This window comes from Perca flavescens, chromosome 6 (assembly GCF_004354835.1).
Source record: "Perca flavescens isolate YP-PL-M2 chromosome 6, PFLA_1.0, whole genome shotgun sequence".
NCBI lineage: Eukaryota > Metazoa > Chordata > Actinopteri > Perciformes > Percidae > Perca > Perca flavescens.
The window spans coordinates 19611797-19634362 of NC_041336.1; the positions used below are offsets into that span (position 1 = coordinate 19611797).

The 22566-nt window shown below is 38.0% G+C and overlaps 3 protein-coding genes across 4 annotated transcripts in view; 1 reads left to right on the forward strand and 2 right to left on the reverse strand.

Annotated features, from left to right (window-relative positions):
• Positions 1 to 548: 548 nt before the first annotated feature.
• On the reverse strand, positions 549 to 14110 carry rundc3b (RUN domain containing 3b). Of its 2 annotated transcripts, XM_028580003.1 has the most exons (12): positions 14094 to 14110; positions 12031 to 12240; positions 8356 to 8471; positions 7555 to 7688; positions 6913 to 6998; positions 6635 to 6724; positions 5453 to 5533; positions 4987 to 5161; positions 4415 to 4572; positions 3363 to 3509; positions 2568 to 2689; positions 549 to 1840 (listed from the first exon to the last, which is right to left on the reverse strand). In XM_028580003.1, the coding sequence occupies exons 2-12, from the start codon at positions 12123 to 12125 to the stop codon at positions 1695 to 1697; spliced, it is 1350 nt and encodes a 449-aa protein (XP_028435804.1). In that variant the 5' UTR covers positions 12126 to 12240; positions 14094 to 14110; the 3' UTR covers positions 549 to 1694. The 2 variants fall into 2 exon arrangements, with proteins under 2 accessions (XP_028435804.1, XP_028435802.1); XM_028580001.1 differs by lacking the exon at positions 14094 to 14110 and having other exon boundaries at positions 12031 to 12281.
• A 2006-nt stretch (positions 14111 to 16116) lies between these two features.
• On the reverse strand, positions 16117 to 18857 carry LOC114557782 (zona pellucida sperm-binding protein 3). Its single transcript, XM_028581435.1, has 8 exons — positions 18204 to 18857; positions 18029 to 18129; positions 17843 to 17949; positions 17561 to 17738; positions 17355 to 17469; positions 17186 to 17265; positions 16972 to 17060; positions 16117 to 16759 (listed from the first exon to the last, which is right to left on the reverse strand). The coding sequence occupies exons 1-8, from the start codon at positions 18693 to 18695 to the stop codon at positions 16209 to 16211; spliced, it is 1713 nt and encodes a 570-aa protein (XP_028437236.1). The 5' UTR covers positions 18696 to 18857; the 3' UTR covers positions 16117 to 16208.
• A 618-nt stretch (positions 18858 to 19475) lies between these two features.
• Positions 19476 to 22566, forward strand: part of abcb4 (ATP-binding cassette, sub-family B (MDR/TAP), member 4) — a 28004-nt gene continuing 24913 nt past the window's right edge. Inside the window, exon 1 of the mRNA XM_028581703.1 lies at positions 19476 to 19528. The gene's annotated coding sequence lies outside the window, so the exon portion shown is untranslated. The remainder of the gene's footprint in view (positions 19529 to 22566) is intronic.

Here is a 22566-nt window from a genome sequence, read left to right on the forward strand (position 1 = left end):
ACAACAGATCCTGTGCACACAACTGAAAAGAAATCATGTTTTGTCTTATTAGTGTTCAAATCACATGCTTTTTAATGCATTTAACAGCCAGCAAATATATGTGATAATATGTGATTTTCCAGGTCTCAAGTGTGGCTGCCTCACTGGGGCCGTGTGCATTGTGCCTGAAGTCCTTACATTAGAGATGAAAGATTAATCTCTATCTTATTCCTGTGTGTCACTCCGAGTCAGTGTATCCTCCCCGACACCGAGAGAAGATCTCCATGTTTTTGCACTTCCACTCCAATCCTTTGTAACCTGTGAATACATGTGTGATAAGAGAGACAAACCCAAAAAGGCAAAACTGTGCCAGTGTAAAGCCATGACAAGAGCCTGTAAGAGACGACTGTGACGTATGTAAACTTTCTGATAATGTGACGTCTCAAATGTTCAATACACGTACCTAATTTTCTTTGGAAATTATTGTCAATAATTTACTTTTATACAAGCTTTATCACAACACCAGTTCATTGTCAACGAGAAACTCAAATGCCGATTTCAAATTCTCACTGTTTGAGTAAGTGCAGTTTATTCAAAATGAAGGATAAAAAGGCAAATAAATCCAATCAAACATCTGCTGCAGGTCTGTGCAAATGACTGCTAGAACGAGCTAAAGGCAAAGTCACGAGTACAGTGTTGAGGTACACGGCTACGCACCAATAATACAAATTACATTTAACTAATATTTTTTTAAATACACTTGTTTCTCATTCTCACAAATATCTGTTGCAATATATTCTTTACTGGGTTCTGACAGGTCATTCTGAATTTTTATTTTATAATTTTAGGAATTTTGTCTATTTTGTGGTAAAACTAGCCATTAAAGTACTGCATTTGATTTATTAAAGGGAATAATAACAGGAGTATGTATCTGATAAAGCTGAACTTTAAAGTAAACCCATAAGTGAAGGGGGAATATTAATCGCAGGGATGATTACCTGAGAACAAAACCATGTGACACTGCATTATGCACAACATTGACAACATAACCCTAATAAAATAAAACAAAAATAAAAACCGAAAAGTTCAAAAACATTTACACATAATACAATGTAAGACGGCATTATGCAAACTTTTGCTGACATAAGCTGATAAAAGTGGAGGTGCATTCATCATAAATCAAAAAGACTACTATATGAAAAAACAGTTATACACATTCAGTGGCAGCAGTAACAGCACAAGATAATGAAAGACCCTGTCAACTGCAGGAAATGATTCGTAGTGACGAGACGAACGATTGAGGCTTTCAGTATTTTGTGTTTTCTCAGAACTCTGATCTGTATTTTCAGCATGCTATCAACTCCTGGTAAACTTTTCCATTCTTACACCAGCTGTCTATCATTTTAATTTATTTCATATAAAAGAAAAAAAACAGATGCTCCACAGATTAACCCCAACAAAACATAAACAAAAACATACTTGTGAAGTAACAGCAGGAGGTTGTTTCAGTTGAATGGATCATTAATAAGACATTATTCGGTCTGATGGAGCTGCTCTTGATTTTAAAGAACATGCTACACCAGATCCTCAACTTACAAACCTGACTTCTATCGGTTAAAGCTCTGGTCTATAAATCAATATAACCTACATTAAGAAAGTTCCTGGATTGTCTGGCCCTGGTGAAGATCTGCTTTTTTTTTTTAGCTCTCCGTTCCCTATGAAGGAGTGAAGCCTGGGCTGCTGATCTCTGTTGCAGGACTGGCCAAGCACTCGCTGGACTTCAGGCTGGCCAAAGATTTGTAGCTGGCGACTGAGGTCAGGGAGCCACACAGACCTCTTAGAGACGGAGTCTCCTCTTTACCTGAGTGGCAAAGATGCACATGATCAATACCCGGTATATATCACGTTGCATAATATTATATCAAAAATGTATGCAATGTATGTAAGTATGCAATATTTTGTGGAGTGCTACGTCCCGTCCAGCGAAAGCTCTGCGTGGAGCCTGCGCAGGACCATAAAACGGCCTTTAGTTGTGTTTGATTTAGAGCCCACTTGAAACGCTATAATGATCATGTTTCATTGGCCAGTTACCGTGCCACTTGCACATTAGTGCACGTCAGCGCACGGGTCCACTACGTGACAAACCCTATGTAAGGTACCACGTGTGTGCATATTTCGAGATAGTGACAGTGTAAGTGAAGAAATAGAGACAAAAAAAACCGCAACGAATCCAAAAACCAAAAGAAAAGTTGTGTCCTGTTCTCTTTATTTATATATTTTATACTGTATAACCAGTAAAACATGTCGTGTTCTGTAGATATTTTATTTTATTTATTTATTCATGTTGTACCAGTCCAATATGACCGTCAGTTGAAATAAACCTTGTCTTGTAATAAGATTTGTTTAATTTGTTATGAATCTATTCTAATGCGTTTTCCCATAACTTTTGTAATTTTACATGTTTAAAAATATCAAAATTAATATCTATATCGCAATATTCATAATCAATATCACATTTCTTCAATATCGTGCAATCCTAGCCTATACCTGCATCAGAGAGGAACGATCACTTGCAGAAGGAGACGTACCTTGGTGGGGCCAGTGTGTGCCGGTCGGCCTGGCCTCCACACTCAGTGTGTGTGTCGGTCCAAGAGACGTCTGGGAGAGACTCATGTCTGCAGACAGCTGCTCCAGACTCTGGAAACTCTTCCTGCAGAGACAGGATAGAGGATCAGTAAAGATCACACTGGTTTTCCTACTTTGTTATCATTGTAAATTGACTGTCAGACAAAAACTATTTCATCTTGGGTCTGAGAAATTGTGATGTGAATTTTCCACTATACAATTATTTGAAAAAATCAAAAAAAATAATAACTATGTTTTTTCCCAGTTTCATACTTTCATAATTTCAAACAAATTCTTGGAGATATATCTTCTTTGTGGTTTAAAATAAGCAATAATGTAACAGAACATATATAGAGATAAATACATAACAAATAGACTACATCACCATCTTGGAATCTCTAAAGTTGTTATGAAAGTAAATGTTTAGCTGTTTCACAGCTCCCTCTCAGGCCCCCCAGCAGCTCCACACAGGTAACCCATTGTCAGTATATCTAACTATGCACCACACCATTGATTTCCATCTTTTTGCTTGCAGATCCTGCTAGCCATTATTTTCTCTTGAGTCATGTTTAGGTTTAAGTTAAAGTTAAAATCATCATTTAATAACATTACTTGTGTAGTAAAGTCATGGCTGTACAATTGCCAAAGATGTTTGTGAACAATGTCACAATTCATTATAAATAATTGAGAATTATCAATAATGAAAATAATAAATTAGTTGGATGCTGAAGGATGTAAACTCAAACTCATCTACATACTCCTCCCACTGTCCCATGCTCTTCCTGTACAGCAGCGTGTCCAAGGCAACAGCGTTGGCATCCAAGGCGACGGGAGATGGCCACTGATTGGTCAGATGGGCTGTCAACTCTTGTCTGGACCGCAAATCATTGTTCTTCATCACCGTCCTGAAGACAGTAGACGTTCCGAGTTTAATACCATTTTTTTATTAAATAAACTTTTCAAATTAAAAAAGGACAGGAGTCATTCAATGCAGTCACCTTTGACTGGCAGCTACTCCGCACCTTTTTTCTGTTAGTAGTAAAGTACCAAACATTCTTAGTAAGGTGCAAAAACTATCTCAACTCATCAAAAAGCTAGAAAAAGGTGTCACCATTACATACATAGTGTGTCAATCAGAGAGCACTGAAAAGTTTATTTTTTGTATATAAAAAGTCTCACTACATATCTTGGTCACATGTTTTTAAGAACTAAATTTAAGGGATCCTTGGTAGTTTGTTAAGTGTATCAACATTGTTATTACATTTTTCAATGTTGTCTTTCCTGGTTTTAATGGCTGGATTACAGTAAAGTGATGTAATTTTTTTTAACTTACCTTAACTGTTCTAGCTTTTCTATTATTTGCTTTACCCACTTAGTTATTATATACACATTAATGATGATTATTTATCAAAAATCTCATTGTGTAAATATTTTTTTGTAAGCACCAATTGTCAACCCTACAATATCGCCGCAATATCGATATCGAAGTATTTGGTCAATAATATCTTGATATTAGATTTTTTCCATATCGCCCAGCTCTACCAGAGACCGTGACACAAATCCTCTAGACAGACTTTGCAGCCTACATTGAATTAGTGACCACTGATTAGAACATTAGTTTAAAGACACAACGCTGATGCAGCTTTTCCTCTTGGTGACTGCTTCAACAACACACAAATAACAAACCACCTGCAGCCTGCAGGCTTCCTGCTGTGTTCTGAATGTCAAACTCACAGCTGGATCCACCTCACCATCAGTGACCTCACATGCACTGACAAACACACACACACACTGAGCAGGATGAACTTACAGTTGGTCCTGTAGTTCCAGTATGATGTACTCAAGCTGTTCTTTCTCCAGTGTGTGGGAGAGGTGTGTGTCTGCTAGGCTCTGCTGAAGAGCTTTGTTATGAGACGCAGCCTCTGACAGCTGGGCTTCTCGTAGACGGACCAGCTCTTCCAGGTAACCCTGAGAAGACAAACACACACACACACACACACACACACACACACACACACACACACACACACACACACACACACACACACACACACACACACACACACACACACACACACACACACAGTTTTCCATTTGTTTGTCTAATGCCATGAAGGCACTGCAGTATGAATACACATCTAAGGGAGAGCAGAGACTGTGGCAGCTCCATCATCTTGAATAACAGCTGAAGCCACAGATGGAAGCAACATTACAGATGTTGTGTATTCAAGAAAAACAATCAAGCTGAATGTTTGTTTGTGTCAAAAAACATGTCTTTGCGGAACACCTTTTTAATGATCATGGGAAATGTCACATTCGCATATATTACCATCCAATTTGTTTATTACAAAATAACAGGAATATTAAACACACACATACTACCTTCTGCTCCAGTGCCATTCGGTACTTCTGTTCAAAGCGTTTGCACTTGCTGACCAAGTTGCTCTGCTCGGTGAAGATGGAGGCGGCGGTGGCCATTTTTTCGGGGCTGCTGCTCTCACTGCCGCTGCTTCCCATAGTCCTCATCTCCTCCTCGTCGCTACTGATGCTGTCTGCACTGCACAGGGAACCAGCAAGGGCCTCATTTTAGTATACCTCCAACACAGCAGTGAGAGGCAAACAGCGGGCCGTGTGCCAAATCTGACCCTATGACAAAAACATAGTTGTCCCCCCATCCACAGCTGAAGTCTCACCTTTCATAGTTAAAACTTTTACATGTTTTTTTTTTTTTTTAGGATAATGTAAATATAAGGATGATATAAATCCCAATAAAAATGACTTTGTTGACCCCTGCTATGCAGTACACTGACAATGAACTGTGTGATGGGTGTTATTTGACCTCACACACTTCTGAATGAACTTGAGGTAAGGTGTGTAGTCGATCACGGCGGGACAGCTGCCATCCAGACCTTCTCCTTTCAGACAGAAGCTAAAAGACAGGATGGAAAATCTAAGCATACAAGTTTCTTCTTTGACCAGATTTACACAAACATTCCTTGTAATTAACATACTCTTTGCATTTCTGCTGCAACAGTGATGATTTAGATGTGTCCTATTGAGGTGAATACAAGTTTTGTGTTTTATATTTGTAATTCATTTCAATCACCTTGTAGAGATCTGTTTAAACCTTTTTCTGTTGATCCAAATAAAACATCTTCAATCTACTTTGATTCGAGTGTATAAACAATAAAACATGAGAAATAAAATAAAACCTTTAATAGGCTCTGTATAAGTCTTTCAGCAGGGTCAGATGATGGTTTATTTCTCTTCAGCTCCTCCAGCTTTATCTAAGAATTTCTAATTGTATTTAAAATAAAGTATCTAGTGCTTTACCAAATGCACAGATTTGTTTTTCAACTAATTTCCAATCATTTATGTGATTTTGTATTCAAATATATTTTTAGTAAAGCATTATTTTGGAATGATTTAAAAAAAAAGAACATGGCAAACACAAATGTTTCATGTTTGCATTCAAAATCTCTTCTATTAATTTCATCTAAGGCACTATCAACAACCTGGACTGTAGACAGATTCTACTTGATGGTTATATTTGAGGACATTGTGGTGTTCAGAAAATATCCCATTACCACTGAGGATCACTGTCTCTTATGCAGCTAATGCAGTGTGTTAAGTTAGTATATGATTTTTTTTTTTTAAAGCTTTCTTTCTTACCCCATCACATAATTCTGCAATTTTTGCAAGTGATGCAATTGCAGCGACTCTCTGGCCTCTTTGTTTTTGGTTTCTGTGGTTTCTTGGTCCTATATATTATATAACATTTAATCTAAAACATATTTATATTTCAGTCAAGAGAAGCAGCGTATTATCCCATCCACAATCTCCTTTTTTAACTCTATTAACATGAAAGCCTTTTGGATCAGCCTCAAAATTGTTAAAGGGGGTTGTCACTTTTCCAATGACACTTTGCCAAAAAATGTGTTTGATGCAGAGAATGCTAAGCACTCAATGTGCAGCAGGGAGAGAAAGCAGGACTGAAGAGTTACAGTAAGAAATAGCAGAACATAAGTACCTGAAGTCAATGGTGTTGAGTCCGATGAGTGTGTCTGCCAACAGCCCCGCCTCCTCTCCCAGCATGATCGCTCCGTCCTCGTAAAACCTCCTACAATCAAGATGTGCCCACATTATCGGCAAACATTCAACTTCTCTAGATCTAGTCAACTGATCTGTAATAACTGACTGCTCGAGGTCAAGTGTAAAAAGATCTAAATTACACTTGATTTGATAAAACATCTTTCATTGGGTTGAAGGGGAAACAGTGTGTACAGTATATGAGCACCACATTAAGACCTGGTGGTTTTGAAGTCCCTCAGTGCAGATGAGATGTATTCTGATAATCTTTTCTCCATCAGGACCACTCTGATCCATGCCCTGCCCTGCGGAGAGAGAGAAGTAAGTAACATTGAGCTGTTAGACAAAGCTTTATGACCAGAGAGAGAGAGAGAGAGAGAGAGAGAGAGAGAGAGAGAGAGTGTGTGTGTGTGTGTGTGTGTGTGTGTGTGTGTGTGTGTGCGCGCACATGCATGCATGTGTCTTCTGTTTTACCTACAGCCTGATTGTAGAACAATAATAGCTTCAATTGTTTGTTCTCTTACCCACGGGGTAAGACTAAGTCATGTTTTATGTGCATGAGTGTTCTTAACATTTTTGTGTTCCCTTTGTTCTTTTTCTGAGCGGATAATGCAAAGTAAGCTAAACTAACAAACGCCTGATTGTGCAGTATGTGTATGCTGTAGGTCGGGATACTTTTGGGCTGACAGTAGAAGATGTAATGCTGTATATATATAAAACTGATATTGCTTATATCTTCCGATTTTTATCAAATGCTCTGTTTGTATTTGACTATCTAACGTTTTGGAAATTCAAGTTGTTGTCTTCCCTGCGGCCTTGTGTTATTAAATCAGATCCCAAGACAGGTAGTTTTATCCTCACTTTAGCTCTGGATGCTCGCACGTTCTCCATGCTCTCGATGCTTCGGATGCAATTATGAGGGACTTTACTGCAGGCGGCTTTTATGTAATCCCAGAAACTCCGAGGACTCTCATGGCCGAACCAAGTGGTCTGACCTGATAGAAAGAGAGACAGAAACAGAGGTTTTTACAAGCTTGAATCCAAATCAAATTTATGATGCTCTAAACTTTAAAGATGCACAAAGCAAGTTTGTATACTTCTTATTCAAATGACAGTGGAACACACTTGAAGGGCTCTTTTACCCATAAATTACATTAAAGTGATAACATGTGCACTGTTATGGGTTGGGAAAGATGCAAAGAAAAGAGTCAAACTTTCTGAAAGCGGAGACCTCAAATATTGGTCTTTAGCAGGCCAATATTTATTCAATAGTTTAAGAATAATAGGAATACACTGTGTTTGATACTGAAAATATTTTTCACCAGTGTCCATACTTGACACTAATCTCAATAAAGGGAAACAAGAAGCTTGTGATTTAAACTGATGAGTCACTGCAATTTCACATAAAAACGTTATTTTTCAATATTCTCTTCGTCCTCGTGGGCCAACGGTATAAAGACACAACGTCCCGTGCTTATTTCTGACTGAGGACCATTACTATATCATCTTGCGCTTTCTCTCTCCCCATGTTTCCTGTCACTCTCCTATCAACTATCAAATAAAGTCAAATAATATAGCATTCTACAGTTTAAACATTACATGTATGTGTATAGGTTAATTACCTGCATGTGGATGAAAAGAGGGTTGCTTATGTTTTTTTACCTTTGAGTCGATGACTGAGAATGTGCTCCAGGATGGAAACAAAGTTAACAAAGTCTGGAGATGTGTCATCTATTGCCTCAAAACAGGAGCGGTCCAGTAGAGTCTTCACTGAAAACCTGAAGACAAAAGAAGATGCACACGCTGTTATTAAAAAACGTTATTGGGCCTGTTGCTTAAAGGTACTTTAAAGGCATTTACCAGGATAGTCTAATGAAGATATGCTACTGGTTGCATTATGGTAATTGAAGAATCCAGTGTTTCAGTAACACATACTATAAGAACAGGATATCTTGGCCCCTGTGAGTTCCCCAACTTTATGAAAGTGAGTAACCCTTTAAATCTGTGAGGGATCTATTCCCATGTTTCATCAAAGTGTCCGCAATGATAAAATACTTTCTTTGTTGCTGTCTGATCCCACACTGAATGATGTCAAAGACGAAGACACACTCTAACTGGTAATGGACATTTTACCAAATGCACATAGCAACAAACAAACAAAAATAAGAAGATTCTTAACTGACATACAAAAAACCACTGTTAAGTTTATTTTCTTACTCTGAACTTAACATGTATGTCATTAATTACAAGGCAAGGAAATAGTTATAATGAGGTTTTGATTATAATATCCTGTGGTGAAACCAGCCATAATGTACTGTCTAATCTGTTTTTAACTAATCAGATAGAAAGAAGAGTTAATGGACAAGGCAACAAGTGTGTGTGTGTGTGTGTGTGTGTGTGTGTGTGTGTGTGTGTGTGTGTGTGTGTGTGTGTGTGTGTGTGTGTGTGTGTGTGTGTGTGTGTGTGTGGTGCCAATTCTCAAATTGTGTGTAGCCCTGAACGTCAGCTAAAAAAATCATCATCAAACTTCATCTCCCTCTATCTCGTTGCTTAGCAGCATGGTGACCACAGAGCGCACACTTCCAGTATCAAGAAAAACACGTACAATATTCTGCTGCTCAAATCGACTAATGAGTGCCAGTTCAAAGTTTAGGAACACCTGCAGGAAACAATGTACTACACATTATATTTGTCTTAGAAATGATATCACTGTAAAGATGGTTTTTAACATACAGAGTCAAGTCAGATCCATTTATAGAGCCCTTATTTAAAAAACAACACATGTTGACCAAAGTTCTCTACAGAGAAATACAAATTGAAATACAATTTACAAAATTTAAATAAAACAAATATTTACATAACTGTAACAGAAAAATGTGAACAATTTTACGGTTATATTAAAGGGGACTATTGTATAAGGGTGGGGTTTTTTTCTGTTAAGCCTTCAGTCTATAAAGAATAATTTCCTCAATTCTTTATAAAAACCTTTTTACCACTGAAGCAGTTTGCTGTTTTCCTCCATGTTTTATATGATGAAGAATCTTGAAACTTGCTAATCTACATGGAATGCAAACAAATGTTATTGATTAAACATGTTAGTTTCCTGCTGTTAAATGTCTTCAGTAAAAAAAAACTGGTCTATTGAAAAAGGTCTGACAGTACATCAACAAAATCGGTTGTAAGGTTAATCAGGGTCTCCAGCTCGTCTAACTCAAGGCTGACTGCCACAAACATAAAGGAAAAGCTGATTGAGCAAAAAAAGAAGAAAAAAAGTCTCCATTTCAGCAGAGAAGACTTCAAGAGACAGGGACATTTATCAAAGCATCACAAACAACTTAAGAGGCTTTTTCGGCCTGAGACACATGATCTGGACATCTGGAGAAAGAATAGGTATTGCGGACTGATTACCAGTATTAGATAAGTAAAAACAACTGGCATCTTTTCAATGGCATGTGTGTAGTTGTGTTGACGGCTACTGCAGCAGCTACAATAGAGTCTCTGCTTTCCACTCACACTCACTCCCAGCAGCAAGCTACACTTTTCTTAAAGCTTAAATCCCCTTACAAGCAGCAGCCTGCCGATGGGCCAATCAGTACAAACTCATGCTGTGCAGACAAGCACTGTTCAATCTTTAACTTTTGGTGAAAATCCTCAAGTTTCAAAAGATACCAAATACTGTACATCAGGTAAAAAGTATGCACAAGATTTCCACAATTTGCATGGAAAATATTATATTCAATGTTAAACATCATATTATCATGTACAGTTCAAATAAAGAGCTGCTACAAGCAATTACACACTATATACATTAATATGGCTTAAAAACTATTGATTTGTCTGCTTGACTAATCATTTTGTCTATAAAATGTCAGAAAAATAGTATAAAATAATGTTGTAATATGTTTGTCCTACAAAGTTTACTATCATGTATAAATAACAAAAAACATTAAAATCTTCACATTTGAGAAGCTGGAAAAAGGGGATATTTGGCTTCTTCAACAACATTAAAGCTACCTAAGAGGAAACAAAGTGTATGTAAAAAGTGAATTTCCTCCCTCTATTTTGTTCAGTCTTTATTTTCATTTTCTGTTCATCACTTCTCCCACTCTTCTCCCTCCTCTGCTTCAGCTACCAGCAAGTTGATGGCTGGTGCTGAGGCAGAAAGAGTCGAAAAAGACCAGAGAGGCCAGCAAGGATCACCTGCGTCTAATTACTCTCCCTTTACATCTGTTTAAAGTGACGGTAATGGAGGAAGGCGAACCAGGCACAGTTCCACCTGACGCTGTCCTGAAACCTGAAAATTATATTTGTCCACCTGTTTGACCAGGTGGTGCATTATCAGTTTGTTTTCTAAACTGTTACCATTTCTTGGTGACACATTACAGGGACTGGCAGTCAGTTACTGAGGAGAGCACAAATTAATATTGTGAGTGCTTTTCACTTCAAATGACAAAGAGCGAAGGACAAACAGGCAGGCTACATGTGTGTGCATACCTTAACATCTATCTATTCATCTGTCAGCCATGCTCCATACTGAATAACTAGCATCATAGGTGAATGCATTGAGGAAATTAACTGAATGAATAAATTAAGTGGAATGTTTACTGTATATTCTACAAAAACAATGAATGTATGCATTGTTTTCTAGACTCATCTAAATTCAGTCAATACAGTTAAAACAAATAAAGCACACTTAGTGTGTATCTACTTGAATTATAGTGCTGGTAGTGTGGAGGGGGGGTTCAAAACTGTCTTTAAAACATCAATAACATCAATTAAAAAAGACATATTTGAAGTTACATGAATAACAAAAATGTGGGAGAAAAACACATCTTATAAACTGTTTTTGATGACTAATCCAACATTTTTACTGGGTGGGGTTGTGATGTTGGAATTTGGACTCTTGACTTGAGTTTATCTAAACGCCAGGGCTTATCCTACACTGAACTGATTTGGAAGGTAAAAGTGAAATGTGATTGCATGTTTATAGGAGGCTTAGGCTGAATGTGGGTGGTGGGCGTAAATGTGTATCTGTGTGCGTGAGTGTTTGAGTGAATCAAAGAGATGCATTTACCTGGGGGAAGCCAGCTGATTAATTCATGTGTTTTTTTTTTTTCAATTATATTTGAATGCATCTCATCCAGCAGACACAGAATTACTTTATTATGTATATTAAGTCATCTTTTTAAATACTGAGATGGAGTGCGGAGTTGCAGTCCTGCTCCCAAAGCTAACCTAAAAAAACGCCTCTGAAATTATTAATAAACAAATCTGCCGTCAGACATTGTTTCATCCTCTGTCACCATTAGAAGAAAGAACAGGGTGAGGAATTCCCACCTGCACACCGTGAGAAGATTCCTCCTCTCCACCGCGGCACTCCTGCCTGCTCCCCTCTTGCGGATTAGATGCAGCCCCACGCCGAGTGAAGCCATCCCCGGCCCGTGTCCGAGCCTAGGCTGCGGGCGGAAGAGGTGCGTAGTCCCCTCTCCGCTCCCTCTGCACCAGGGTAGCTGTCTCCGTCACACCGGAGCAACACAGGATGCTCAGCTGAAGGAGGGGCAACACAAACCTGCGTCAAGTCCACTGAGTCTTTGGTCAAGTCAAATGTTATAAAACTTCCGGCTGGAACTTTCGAAATAAAAGCCTATATCTGTATGGCAGACCAACAGCAAAATTGTAATTTGCAGAATTTATCAGGAAGATATCTGCTCAGGCTGTTTGCTTTCAAATTTATTTGAATTATATTGATGTATTTTTTCATTTATGTCAACACAAAGTGGGCTAATGTTGGTAGATGTCCTTTAATGTCCTGCTATAGTGTTATATAAACAGGGATAATATTTAATATTAAAGACACTAATGTCAGGTCTGTATTTTATTTGTACTCATTTTTTAGTTAGGGACCTGGGGGTTTATTTATTTATAGGCTATGTAGATGTATTATTATTGTGATTATGATGATACATATTATTATATATTATTATTATGTATTTTTATTAATAATGAATCATCATCTTTTTAATTGATAATACAATTGCAGTGAACTGAATAAAGAAAACATCAAATAAAGTAATTTATTTTCGTTGTTATGTCTAGTCATATTTTTCACAAATAAGTAATAATAATAATTTGGCTTTAAAATAAGGTTACCTGTTCATATCACAGTTTTTACAGAATGTGTTATATGCAATATTTACTTGCATATGTCATTCTGTTACTCCTCCAAATACTGACTGTGCGCCTAATTTGGCCTTCTTTTATTTTGAAGGAAGATTTTCCAACCGTAGTGTGGAGGGTCCTGAAAGAAAAGCGAGATGATTTGTAGCCTGTCATTAGTGAGAAGTTAAATAAAATGTGTGAGTGATTGCTAATCTTCCATACACAGAAAATGATCTCATGTGTGAATGGCATGTCTGTTTTCATTTGCAAGCGTTAAAAAGCTGATTCATCCAACAAAATGAATGAAAAGATTCAGAATCTTATATTTTCCTGTAACTTTAACTTCACATTCAAGAGTTTCTCAGTTAATCATAGGCTACTTGAAATATACATACAGGGCCGTGTACTACTCCTGTGTTAACAATAGGCTACATTGGGCTGCAGATGTAAACAAACCTTTCACAGCATCGTAAAACATTGACTCACATTTTTTTGTTTTCTAGTGTCCATGTCGGTTTTAAACGAGTTGTCAGTGAATACTTGTGTTCAAGTCCTGTGTTTTGATTTTCAACATGTGCTTTGATCACAATCAGATCACTGATTGCCTGCTGATAGCCTTTTCTGCCTTTTAGTTCAGTTAATCGTGTATGATCTTGAAGGAGGAGAGCGCCATCCAGTGGTCCCAATAAAAAACAGCACATTCTGTCTGCGTTCCCTGTCGTCATCAACGTGTTAAAAAAAACATGAGGGACTCTTCAGAACAGGTAATAATGTGTCTGTGTGTCTGTTATTCGCATATCTCTCGAACCGTTAGTCCGATGGATTTCAAACTTGACATGTGTCTTGCTAGGGGCACGAGTGTGTGCAGTGCACGTTGTTTGGTTAAGAAATGAGAACTCTATGATTGAAAGAACCATAAATAGCTTTTTGACACTGTAATTACCCTCCTAAAGTAGGCTAGTAGCTATGGGGTGCCGTTTGTAAAGCGGCTTACGCTGAAAATAACAGCAACATTTTGTCACATTTAGCTTCAAACAATGTTTAAAAAACTGGTATGAATTTTTGAGGGTCACTTTTTTGCACATTTACAACAATATTTGTCAACTTTAAATAGTTAAATCCAAATATTAAATGTTAAATCTAAATGCTAAATCTAAATGTTTAATCTAAATATTATACCTAAATCTAAATGTTTACGGGCAGGAAACATCACTGCAGACCCATCTCACCCCAGACACTACCTGTTCCAGCTTCTCCCCTCTGGTACGCCACAACCAACAGACTCAGGAACAGTTTCTTTCCACAAGCCATCACTCTGATGAATAGCTGACTTCTGACTCACAGTGGCAGGTTCAATTCCTGAGCACTGTTACCCAGAGACACCGTCTCTAATCAGCACCTGTTTACTGGTTCCACTTATTTATTCATCATTCTCTATTTCAGAGCTGTTCATATTGTAATACAATACTTATTTATTCCAGCATCCTTTGCACTATGCTTCATAATTAAAACAATAATTTATCACAAAAAATAATTTACTCCTGCACACTTTGCACTCTTCATTGCACTACTGCCTCAACCTGTCTATATGGTTTGTGTATGCATGTGTATGTATTTGTATATATTTCTATGTGTATATGTACACTACTGGTCAAAAGTTTTAGAACACCCCACTTTTTCCAGGTTTTTATTGAAATTCATGCAGTTTAATGTCTTATTGTACTCTGAAATGAAAGAATAGAACAAATGAACAATTTAAGTTAAAAAATAAATCATGGAATCAATTTATAAACCAAAATGTTTTCTAAATTTTTGACTCATCAAAGTAGCCCCCTTTGGCAGATATAACAGCTGAACAAACTCGTGGCATTCTTTCTACAATGGAAATCAAATATTCTTCAGAAAGTTCTTCCCAACTCTGTTGCAGAAGTTCCCATAAATGTGTGGCACTCTTAGGTTGTTTTGCTTTCACTTTTCTGTGTCAGATACATTGGGGTAAATCCGAGACTCAAATTAGTATAATTAACTTTGTGTACCACTTTACACTGTAAGAGGCTGTGTCTTGCACAGTTTGAAGAGGAACGAACTAGCCGTAAGACTTGTTTCCAATAATCGTCAGGTAGAGTGGTTCCAAGTTCTCGCTCCAAAGAGTCCTTGGGAGTGGACGCTGGGGTGTCAGTTGAATTGATGAGGCTGTAAATGCTAGAAATTGGCCGCTTTTATGAATGCATTTCTACTAAAATGGTGTGCTGTCTGCTGAAACAAGTGGTTAGATATTCTAAACAAAAATGTGGGGTAGAGTTTGGGATATTGCAAAGACAACAGGTTTTTCAAACTGGTATACACAAATTTATTTATATCATAATGGAAAAGAATATTGTTGCACCCTAATTTAATTTAAATCAAGTTTGTCTGTATAGCTTGTTTTTCCAAATTTTTATTTCTTTTAGAATTCAAAGCTCTATGTGCATGACATGTCAAAGAAACTGAGCAGACATGGAAAGCAATACTAGTCATTTTCTGCTGCTTTTAGTTACGGATAATGGAGGCACTGCCTTTCCTCAGTTATTGCTCAAACAGTGGGATCTTTGTGTGTTGAACTATATCATTTCAAACTGGTATCATACACTGTAATAAATCATTTATAATTGAAAAGAATAGACGTATGGACAGATTAAATTTAGGAGCATCCTTTCTAATTGTCCCATTAGTCGGTTGCTCAGTTACATTTATTTTAGCCTTCAAGCAAGAATTGGCATCAAGAACTGGTTCCAACTTTCAATAGTTGGAAAAATTACAATGCCAATGGAAGTTTCATTGGAATCATTTGGAAAAATTTAGTTTGGAATCCAATCATCACTTCCATATTGAACACGTGCAAGTTTTGGTTTCCGTAGCGGACACTATCCCTCCAGGTGCTTGTGTTGCAGCCATTGTGCACAAAATAAAATTTCTCTTATCTGAAATAAGCATGTCACCAGTTTCAACCCTCCCCCAAAAGAAATCAAGAACCAGAATCAAAGAATCTGAATTGAAATCAGAATTTTTTTAAATCAAGACCATGCCCAACCCTATTCTTGAAACTCAATGCTGTAAGTTATGGACTGTGAGATCTTAGGTTTGACATTTGTAATACATGGCTTAATTGATATGTCTGCTACTATGGCATTCATAATGTTGAAGATTAATAAAAATCTTCAAATCAGTTACAATTAAAAAATGTTTAAAACAAAATTGGTTTTAAGTCATGACAAAAGACTCTACTGCATGTTCATGTTTTTATTGAAATAAGTCACAAGTTCTGTTATGGAGAGTTAGTCTTTGAGCAGAGTACTGAACCAGTCATTAAACTAATGCTACCTCCATGTGAAATACCAAGTCCTCTCACTATCGTCTCTGAAATCTGCCAGACCATCAGTCTTCCACTCCACCTCAGAAGATGTTGTTCCATCATCCTCACCTCCATCTGTATGCTTCCAGTTTTCTTCCCTGCCTTCAGATAAGAGTGGCTCTACCTCTCTCCAGTGACGCAACACTTTGCCTTCCTTTGGATTCAAATGGATCTCATCTTCTCTTCCTTCAAATCCCTCCTCCACTACATACCCTGACCCATCCTCTTTGAACTGATTTGAATCCTTCACTTCACAGTCTTCCTCCCCTAAGACCCTCCTCCTAAAACCCAACTCATCTAAATCAGGCTCTGTCATCACTCCAGAGACAACCCCACTTTGCTCTCTTTCTTCAAGCTGCTCATCCTCATCTGCGTAATCTTGCAATTTGTCATCATACTTTACTACTTCGGCACTTTTCCATGGGGTCTTGCCTTCTCTGCTCATGCTGACAGGTAGGAAAGAATCTTCTGTGTACAGCTGATCAGAGACCAACAATGACACACTGCTGGCAGAGCCTTGAAAAATGTAGAGATGTAGCCATTTTTTTAATGGGCACAAGAAAATGAATGTTTCTTTGATAGTTTCATAGTTGAGCACAGAATAATTGTCAGCTAGAGATATGACACTTTCAGTGCAAGTTAAACCACAATAAAATATCTGAGAAGGAATGGTGCATAAATCTCCTTGAAATCTAATAAATTCTTAAAAAAAAAAAAAGGCCACATACCTTCCATCATGGCCCTCCGGGGTTTAGAGGTCACACATTGTGAATCACAGCATTCACATATGGAGTCATCACCAGTGAGGGCCTTCCACCTATCATGAAAAAAAAAAAAAAAAAAAAAAAAAAACACAAAATAGGTTTAATCCACATGGAAACAGCAGAAAGAAAAAGTCACCTATAACCATGGAATGGTAATTTAGTTCATGGTGTCACTCACCCGTTCCCTATGTAGGTGCATGATTTGTGTGTAGGACCTGCGTCCTCAGGTGTGACAAACAAATTGCAGTGAATACTGATCTAAAAAAAAAAAAAAAAAAAAAAAAAAAAAAAACTGGGTTAAGCTACAGTTAAACATGTGAAATCTGAGAATTGGACCCCATGCTCACCTCCGGGTAAGGGTCAGAAGTAAACTTGAAAGCCTTTAGGGAGAATCTTAGGGAATTGTCTGTCCGAGAGATGAACTGAGAGGCCCCTGGGTTGCTCTTGCTGTCCAGCAAACAGCTGCGGATGACAATATGACGCCAATCTCAGTTAAATTGCAAATCAGGACACCAAGGGTGAGATTAAATGAATTACTGTGCATAATACTCACCCAAAATTGTCAATGATTGTGTATTTGAGTATATGTGATTTAGTGCCACTGGATGGTGTAGCATGGCAGGTATTGATGTACAGTTTTCCACCATTTGAGAGATTAGGAGCAGAGACCTCGAAATTAACAGTCTTTCCAAGCTGGTAGACCTGAGACTCGGCAGGTGTGCTCCATGAATCTAAGCATTAGATACATTTCATCAAATAGAGCCATCTATAACCGACAAACATTGCACTGAAACCAGAAGCAGCTCTTAATCACTACAATCCAGTTTAAACATACCATCCATCAACTCTATCTGGAAGTCAGTTGGGCTTCCTTTCAGCCTTTTATGCACAACAGCAGTTTCCCAGGTGGGCCGCACAATCCGACGATGCACATGATTGCTCCTGGACAGGTTTTGGAGATTGTTAAAAAAAAAAAACACATACGCGCACACACGCAAACACACACACACACACGACTAACCTTTGATAACGGCATTCAATGTCGACAGTCATCCTTGGAAACCGCTCTCCAGAAGGCTCATAATGGAGCTCGTATTTGTAGAGCAGATACCCGTCGGGCGACTGTCAAAGAGAGGATCAGATATTATGATTTTAACATTAGGATTAAGAGTCTGAAAAAGAATAACAAATCTTACCTCACGCACGGCATCACACGCTGTCAGGGGATACGTGAAAAGCAGGTCACCGTTCGGCCTGAGAACCCCGTTGCTTTTGCAGGCGCTGCCTAATTTCAGCTCCTCTGTATCTGCGCCCAGACCGTAGAAAGCTGGTTTGACCCGCACGACAACGTCAGACGTGGAGCAGGTTACAGAAACGTCTGGGAGGTAAGCAGAGTCCGACTGGATCTTTGCCTCGGGCTCCCCTGGACGCATGGATCGAGGGGTCAGAGGAGGGTAAGGCCTTTGGGAATTCAGTGGAGACACTGGAGAAATGCTGGTAGGTAGGCCTGACCTCGGAGAGGATTTTCTGTAGTCTGTTCTTAACTGCTGAATTGATTGGGATTTTGGAGTACCCAGTTTGAAATCTTTTTTTCTTCGGGTAAGTGGAGATTCATAAGTGCCCATTGCACAGCTGAGGAGGCAAAGTGATAAAACACTGCACAAAATATAGAGACGCCACATTTTCATCGGAAAAGACTATACCTTCCCTTTCAACCTGCACGTGAAACCAGCATGCAGGCACAGCTGGAGCTAAATAGTGGCGACTCGGACGAATTGGCAACCGGTTGGCAAACAGGTGAAGTTAAGCTTCTTTTCAGTCTTCCTATGGAAGCAATGGCAATTTTCTTTGGGTGCACGTTGTTAAATAGTCTTCTTCTTCTTCTTTAGTTAATTGGCGGGCTACAAACCAACGTTTAAATGTGCATACCGCCACCTACATGTAGGGGAGAGCCGGGACAGTTGAAACACTTTTTTAATTAAACGTAATTTACAAAGCGATCGTATCGCACTGAAAGCTAATATTTTGTCACTAGCAACCTACACCTGTCATCTGTCAAATACAGTTGCATTTTCAGCTTTGAATAAAACCGTTGAGGAATTATTACAGCAAAAGTGGTGCGTAATGTTTCATTCGTCCCTTCTGGTCAGGACGACCGAAACAGCATGGGGGGACGAATTAACATACAGTTTAAGCCATATCAACTTCCCACAACTTCAATATTTTACTACATATCATGAATGGTACTCCCGAAAAGTTTTATTTTAGATAGATTGTTGCTGGGCTACACTAATAACATTACCGTCAACATTACGCACTAAAACTTTAAAACCATGGCCAGACTGTAAGCTACGAGGGGGGAGGCGGGGCAGAAAAGATAAATAAAGATTTTTTTTTTTTTAATATCGTATACTTTTACCTCTCTGGGCCAGAAAACGTATTCAAATCAAACCATCTGAAAAGTTTAGGGACAAACTGGCTCTCCGGTGGAACTGCTAACAACTCAGTGAAAGTTGACAAGGTAGGCCTACTCCAACAGACACTGCTTTTGTAAAGGGTTAAGCCCAAAAATTGGCAACCACTGGTTTGATCTATCATATTATCACGTTTTTTATGTAAAATCTTAGTCAGCAAAGTAACTAGTTACTATACCCTTGTCATAAATATAGTGGAGTGAAAAGTACAATATTTCCCTATGAAGTCTCATCAGTTCATCAGCCTTTGCACTATTTCAACATTCCTCTGCCGTCGCCAGCCATCTCCTCCTTTGACTACTTTTCAAAAAAAATAAGTTAAACTTCACTTGTCTCTTAGTTGTGTTTTACACTTGGGTCCACCTTTTGAACTTTAACGTGACATGATAACACAGGGTGAAGTCTGTCCTAATGGTACTTTATTAAAAGAATGTCAGAGTTCAACAAGTGATTAAACCATGAATATACATGGATATAATATAATTATAAAACAATGAGGACTTTAATAACCCATTCAGTGACATCTGTATTTCCTGTGTGGTTGGAGTTGTGCTGTCAATGGATGACTGCAAGTGACTCATCTTACTAAACCTTTGACCCACACTGAGAACTCACAATTATGACTTATACAGTATGCAATAGTTTGACACCACACACACACACACACACACACACACACACACACACACACACACACACACACACACAAACTTAAGATTCAGCAGTAATGTCACCTGTTAAACAACACATGATTCTATTTACCTATTTTCACTCTCTTCCTTGCTTTCAGACAGAGTAAGTAGAGATTTCTTATAATTTTGACTTCTGGAGTTTATTAAAACAGAGGTCTCTTATAATATTTTGTTCTACTTAAAAACTACATTGCAAGTGAATATAAACAAAACAAGCAACTGAACCCAAATGACAACTCAAAAGGATAGACAATAAAGCACTTTTAGATTCAATTATGGACATGGACATATATTATTGGACAATATTATTTACATTATATATCACAAGACTATATTATAATATTAGGATAAAATAACATGATATTGTTAATGATATAATTTGGGGATATTACAAAGATGTGGGTATTGAAGAAGCAAACAATAAAGTATTTTCTTTTATGTTATTCACTATCCTTACTACCATTGTATCTGGCATCATCATCATCATCATTATTGGACTTTATTAAAACGTTTTAAAACTAATAGAAATAAGGGAATAATATTAATTTTCAAATGAATTGAAGTAAATGCATAGAAAGCAACAAAACAAAACACATTATTTATGAGGAATAAGTAGATCCATTACTTACGTCAGAGGGGCAATACAATAGGCTAATGTAAAAATACTCCATTACAAGTAAATGTCCTTCATTTAAAATCCTGTTTAAGTAAATAGGCTACTGTGCAGAACAATAGGCCCAATAACTAATATTTTATTATAGCCTTGATGATACTGTTTCTGTTAGCTGGTGGAGGTGGAGTTTTGATTACTTTATAGCAGGTAGGCTAGTTTAGTCCAGTGGTTTCCAATCTGGAAAGTCGGGCCCCCTCCAATGGGTCACAACAAGATAAATGCAGTAGCACCGAGATCGAAAAGTGGCTGATGATATACTCATCAGCCAATCACTGAGGGGTGTGCCGCTCATTACAGGACGACATCATAATACTCGGACGACGGAACGACTATTCAGAACATCAATGGAGACCTTAGGCTACACCATACAGTCCTGTAATTCCTGATTTCCTATTGTTTGTTTTGGAGTTTTGTTTAAAGGAACACGCCGACTTATTGGGAATTTAGCTTATTCACTTTAACCCCCAGAGTAAGACAAGTCGATACATACCTTTCTCATCTCCGTGCGTGCTGTAACGCTGTCTGACGGTTCCAGCATTAGCTTAGCCCAGCACAGATCCTGCAGGTAACTGGTTCCAACTAGCCTACTGCTCCCAATTGTGACAAAAGTGACAAAATAACACCAACATGTTCCTATTTACATGTTGTGATTTGTATAGTCTGGCGTGTACAAAAACAACGTAACATGAGACACAGCCATCTTCTAACAGTAAACAAACTGGGAACTATATTCTCAGACAGGCTTGCTGCGAGCATATCACTCCGCCCAAGTACTATATTCTTCCGCCTGAGAATATAGTTCCCGGTTTGTTTACAGTTAGAAGACGGCTGTGTCTCATGTTACGTTGTTTTTTTACACACGCCAGACTCTATAAATCACAACATGTAAATAGGAACATGTTGGCGTTATTTTGTCACTTATTCGGAGCAGTAGGATTACTGGAACCAGTCACCTGCATGTTCTGTGCTGGCCTGATGCCGCTGGAGCCGTCAGACAGCCTTACAGCACGCACGGAGATAAGAAGGGTATGTATCGACTTGTCTAACTCTGAGGGTTACGGTGAATAAGCTAAATTCCCAATAAGTAGGTGTGTTCCTTTAAGTAAATTTGCATTAGCGTATAGGCCTATCTCTTGTGTGGACTCAGCTCTTGATTAACCCTTAGAGAATGGACAGCCTGCCGGCAGCCACGAGAGATCATTGTTTTCATGATCATGTTTAAATGGATCTAAAATAAAAACCATAACAGCTAGAGTGTTTATTCTATTTGCAGCAGAAAGCTAACGCTTCTGTCTTTTCCGCCATCACGTAGTACGCTCGTGATGACGTCATCATGTTATGCGACGTGACAACATTTTTTATTGCAGATGACACTATCAAAATGTCTTTACACTCTGCTCATTGAAGCGAGCATATCTCAAAACCAAAAAAAATTCGGAGAGTTCAACTAACTTCCGGAGTGTTAAGAAATATTGTATTCATCTTTCTACATTTGGTAAACTTTTGGATAAGTGTATTTTGTGTGTTTATTTAGTAAAATTTGAAAACACATTTCAGATTTTTGTATATTTTATAATAGGACATTTTAATACTTTTATCAATTATTATGGTTTAGTGACTTACATAACCTTTTAGTTTAGTTTGTACTAATTTAAGAGATATGAAGCATTCAAAGATACTCTGAGAAATAAGGTTCAAATCCCTGAACCAGTTTGCATCA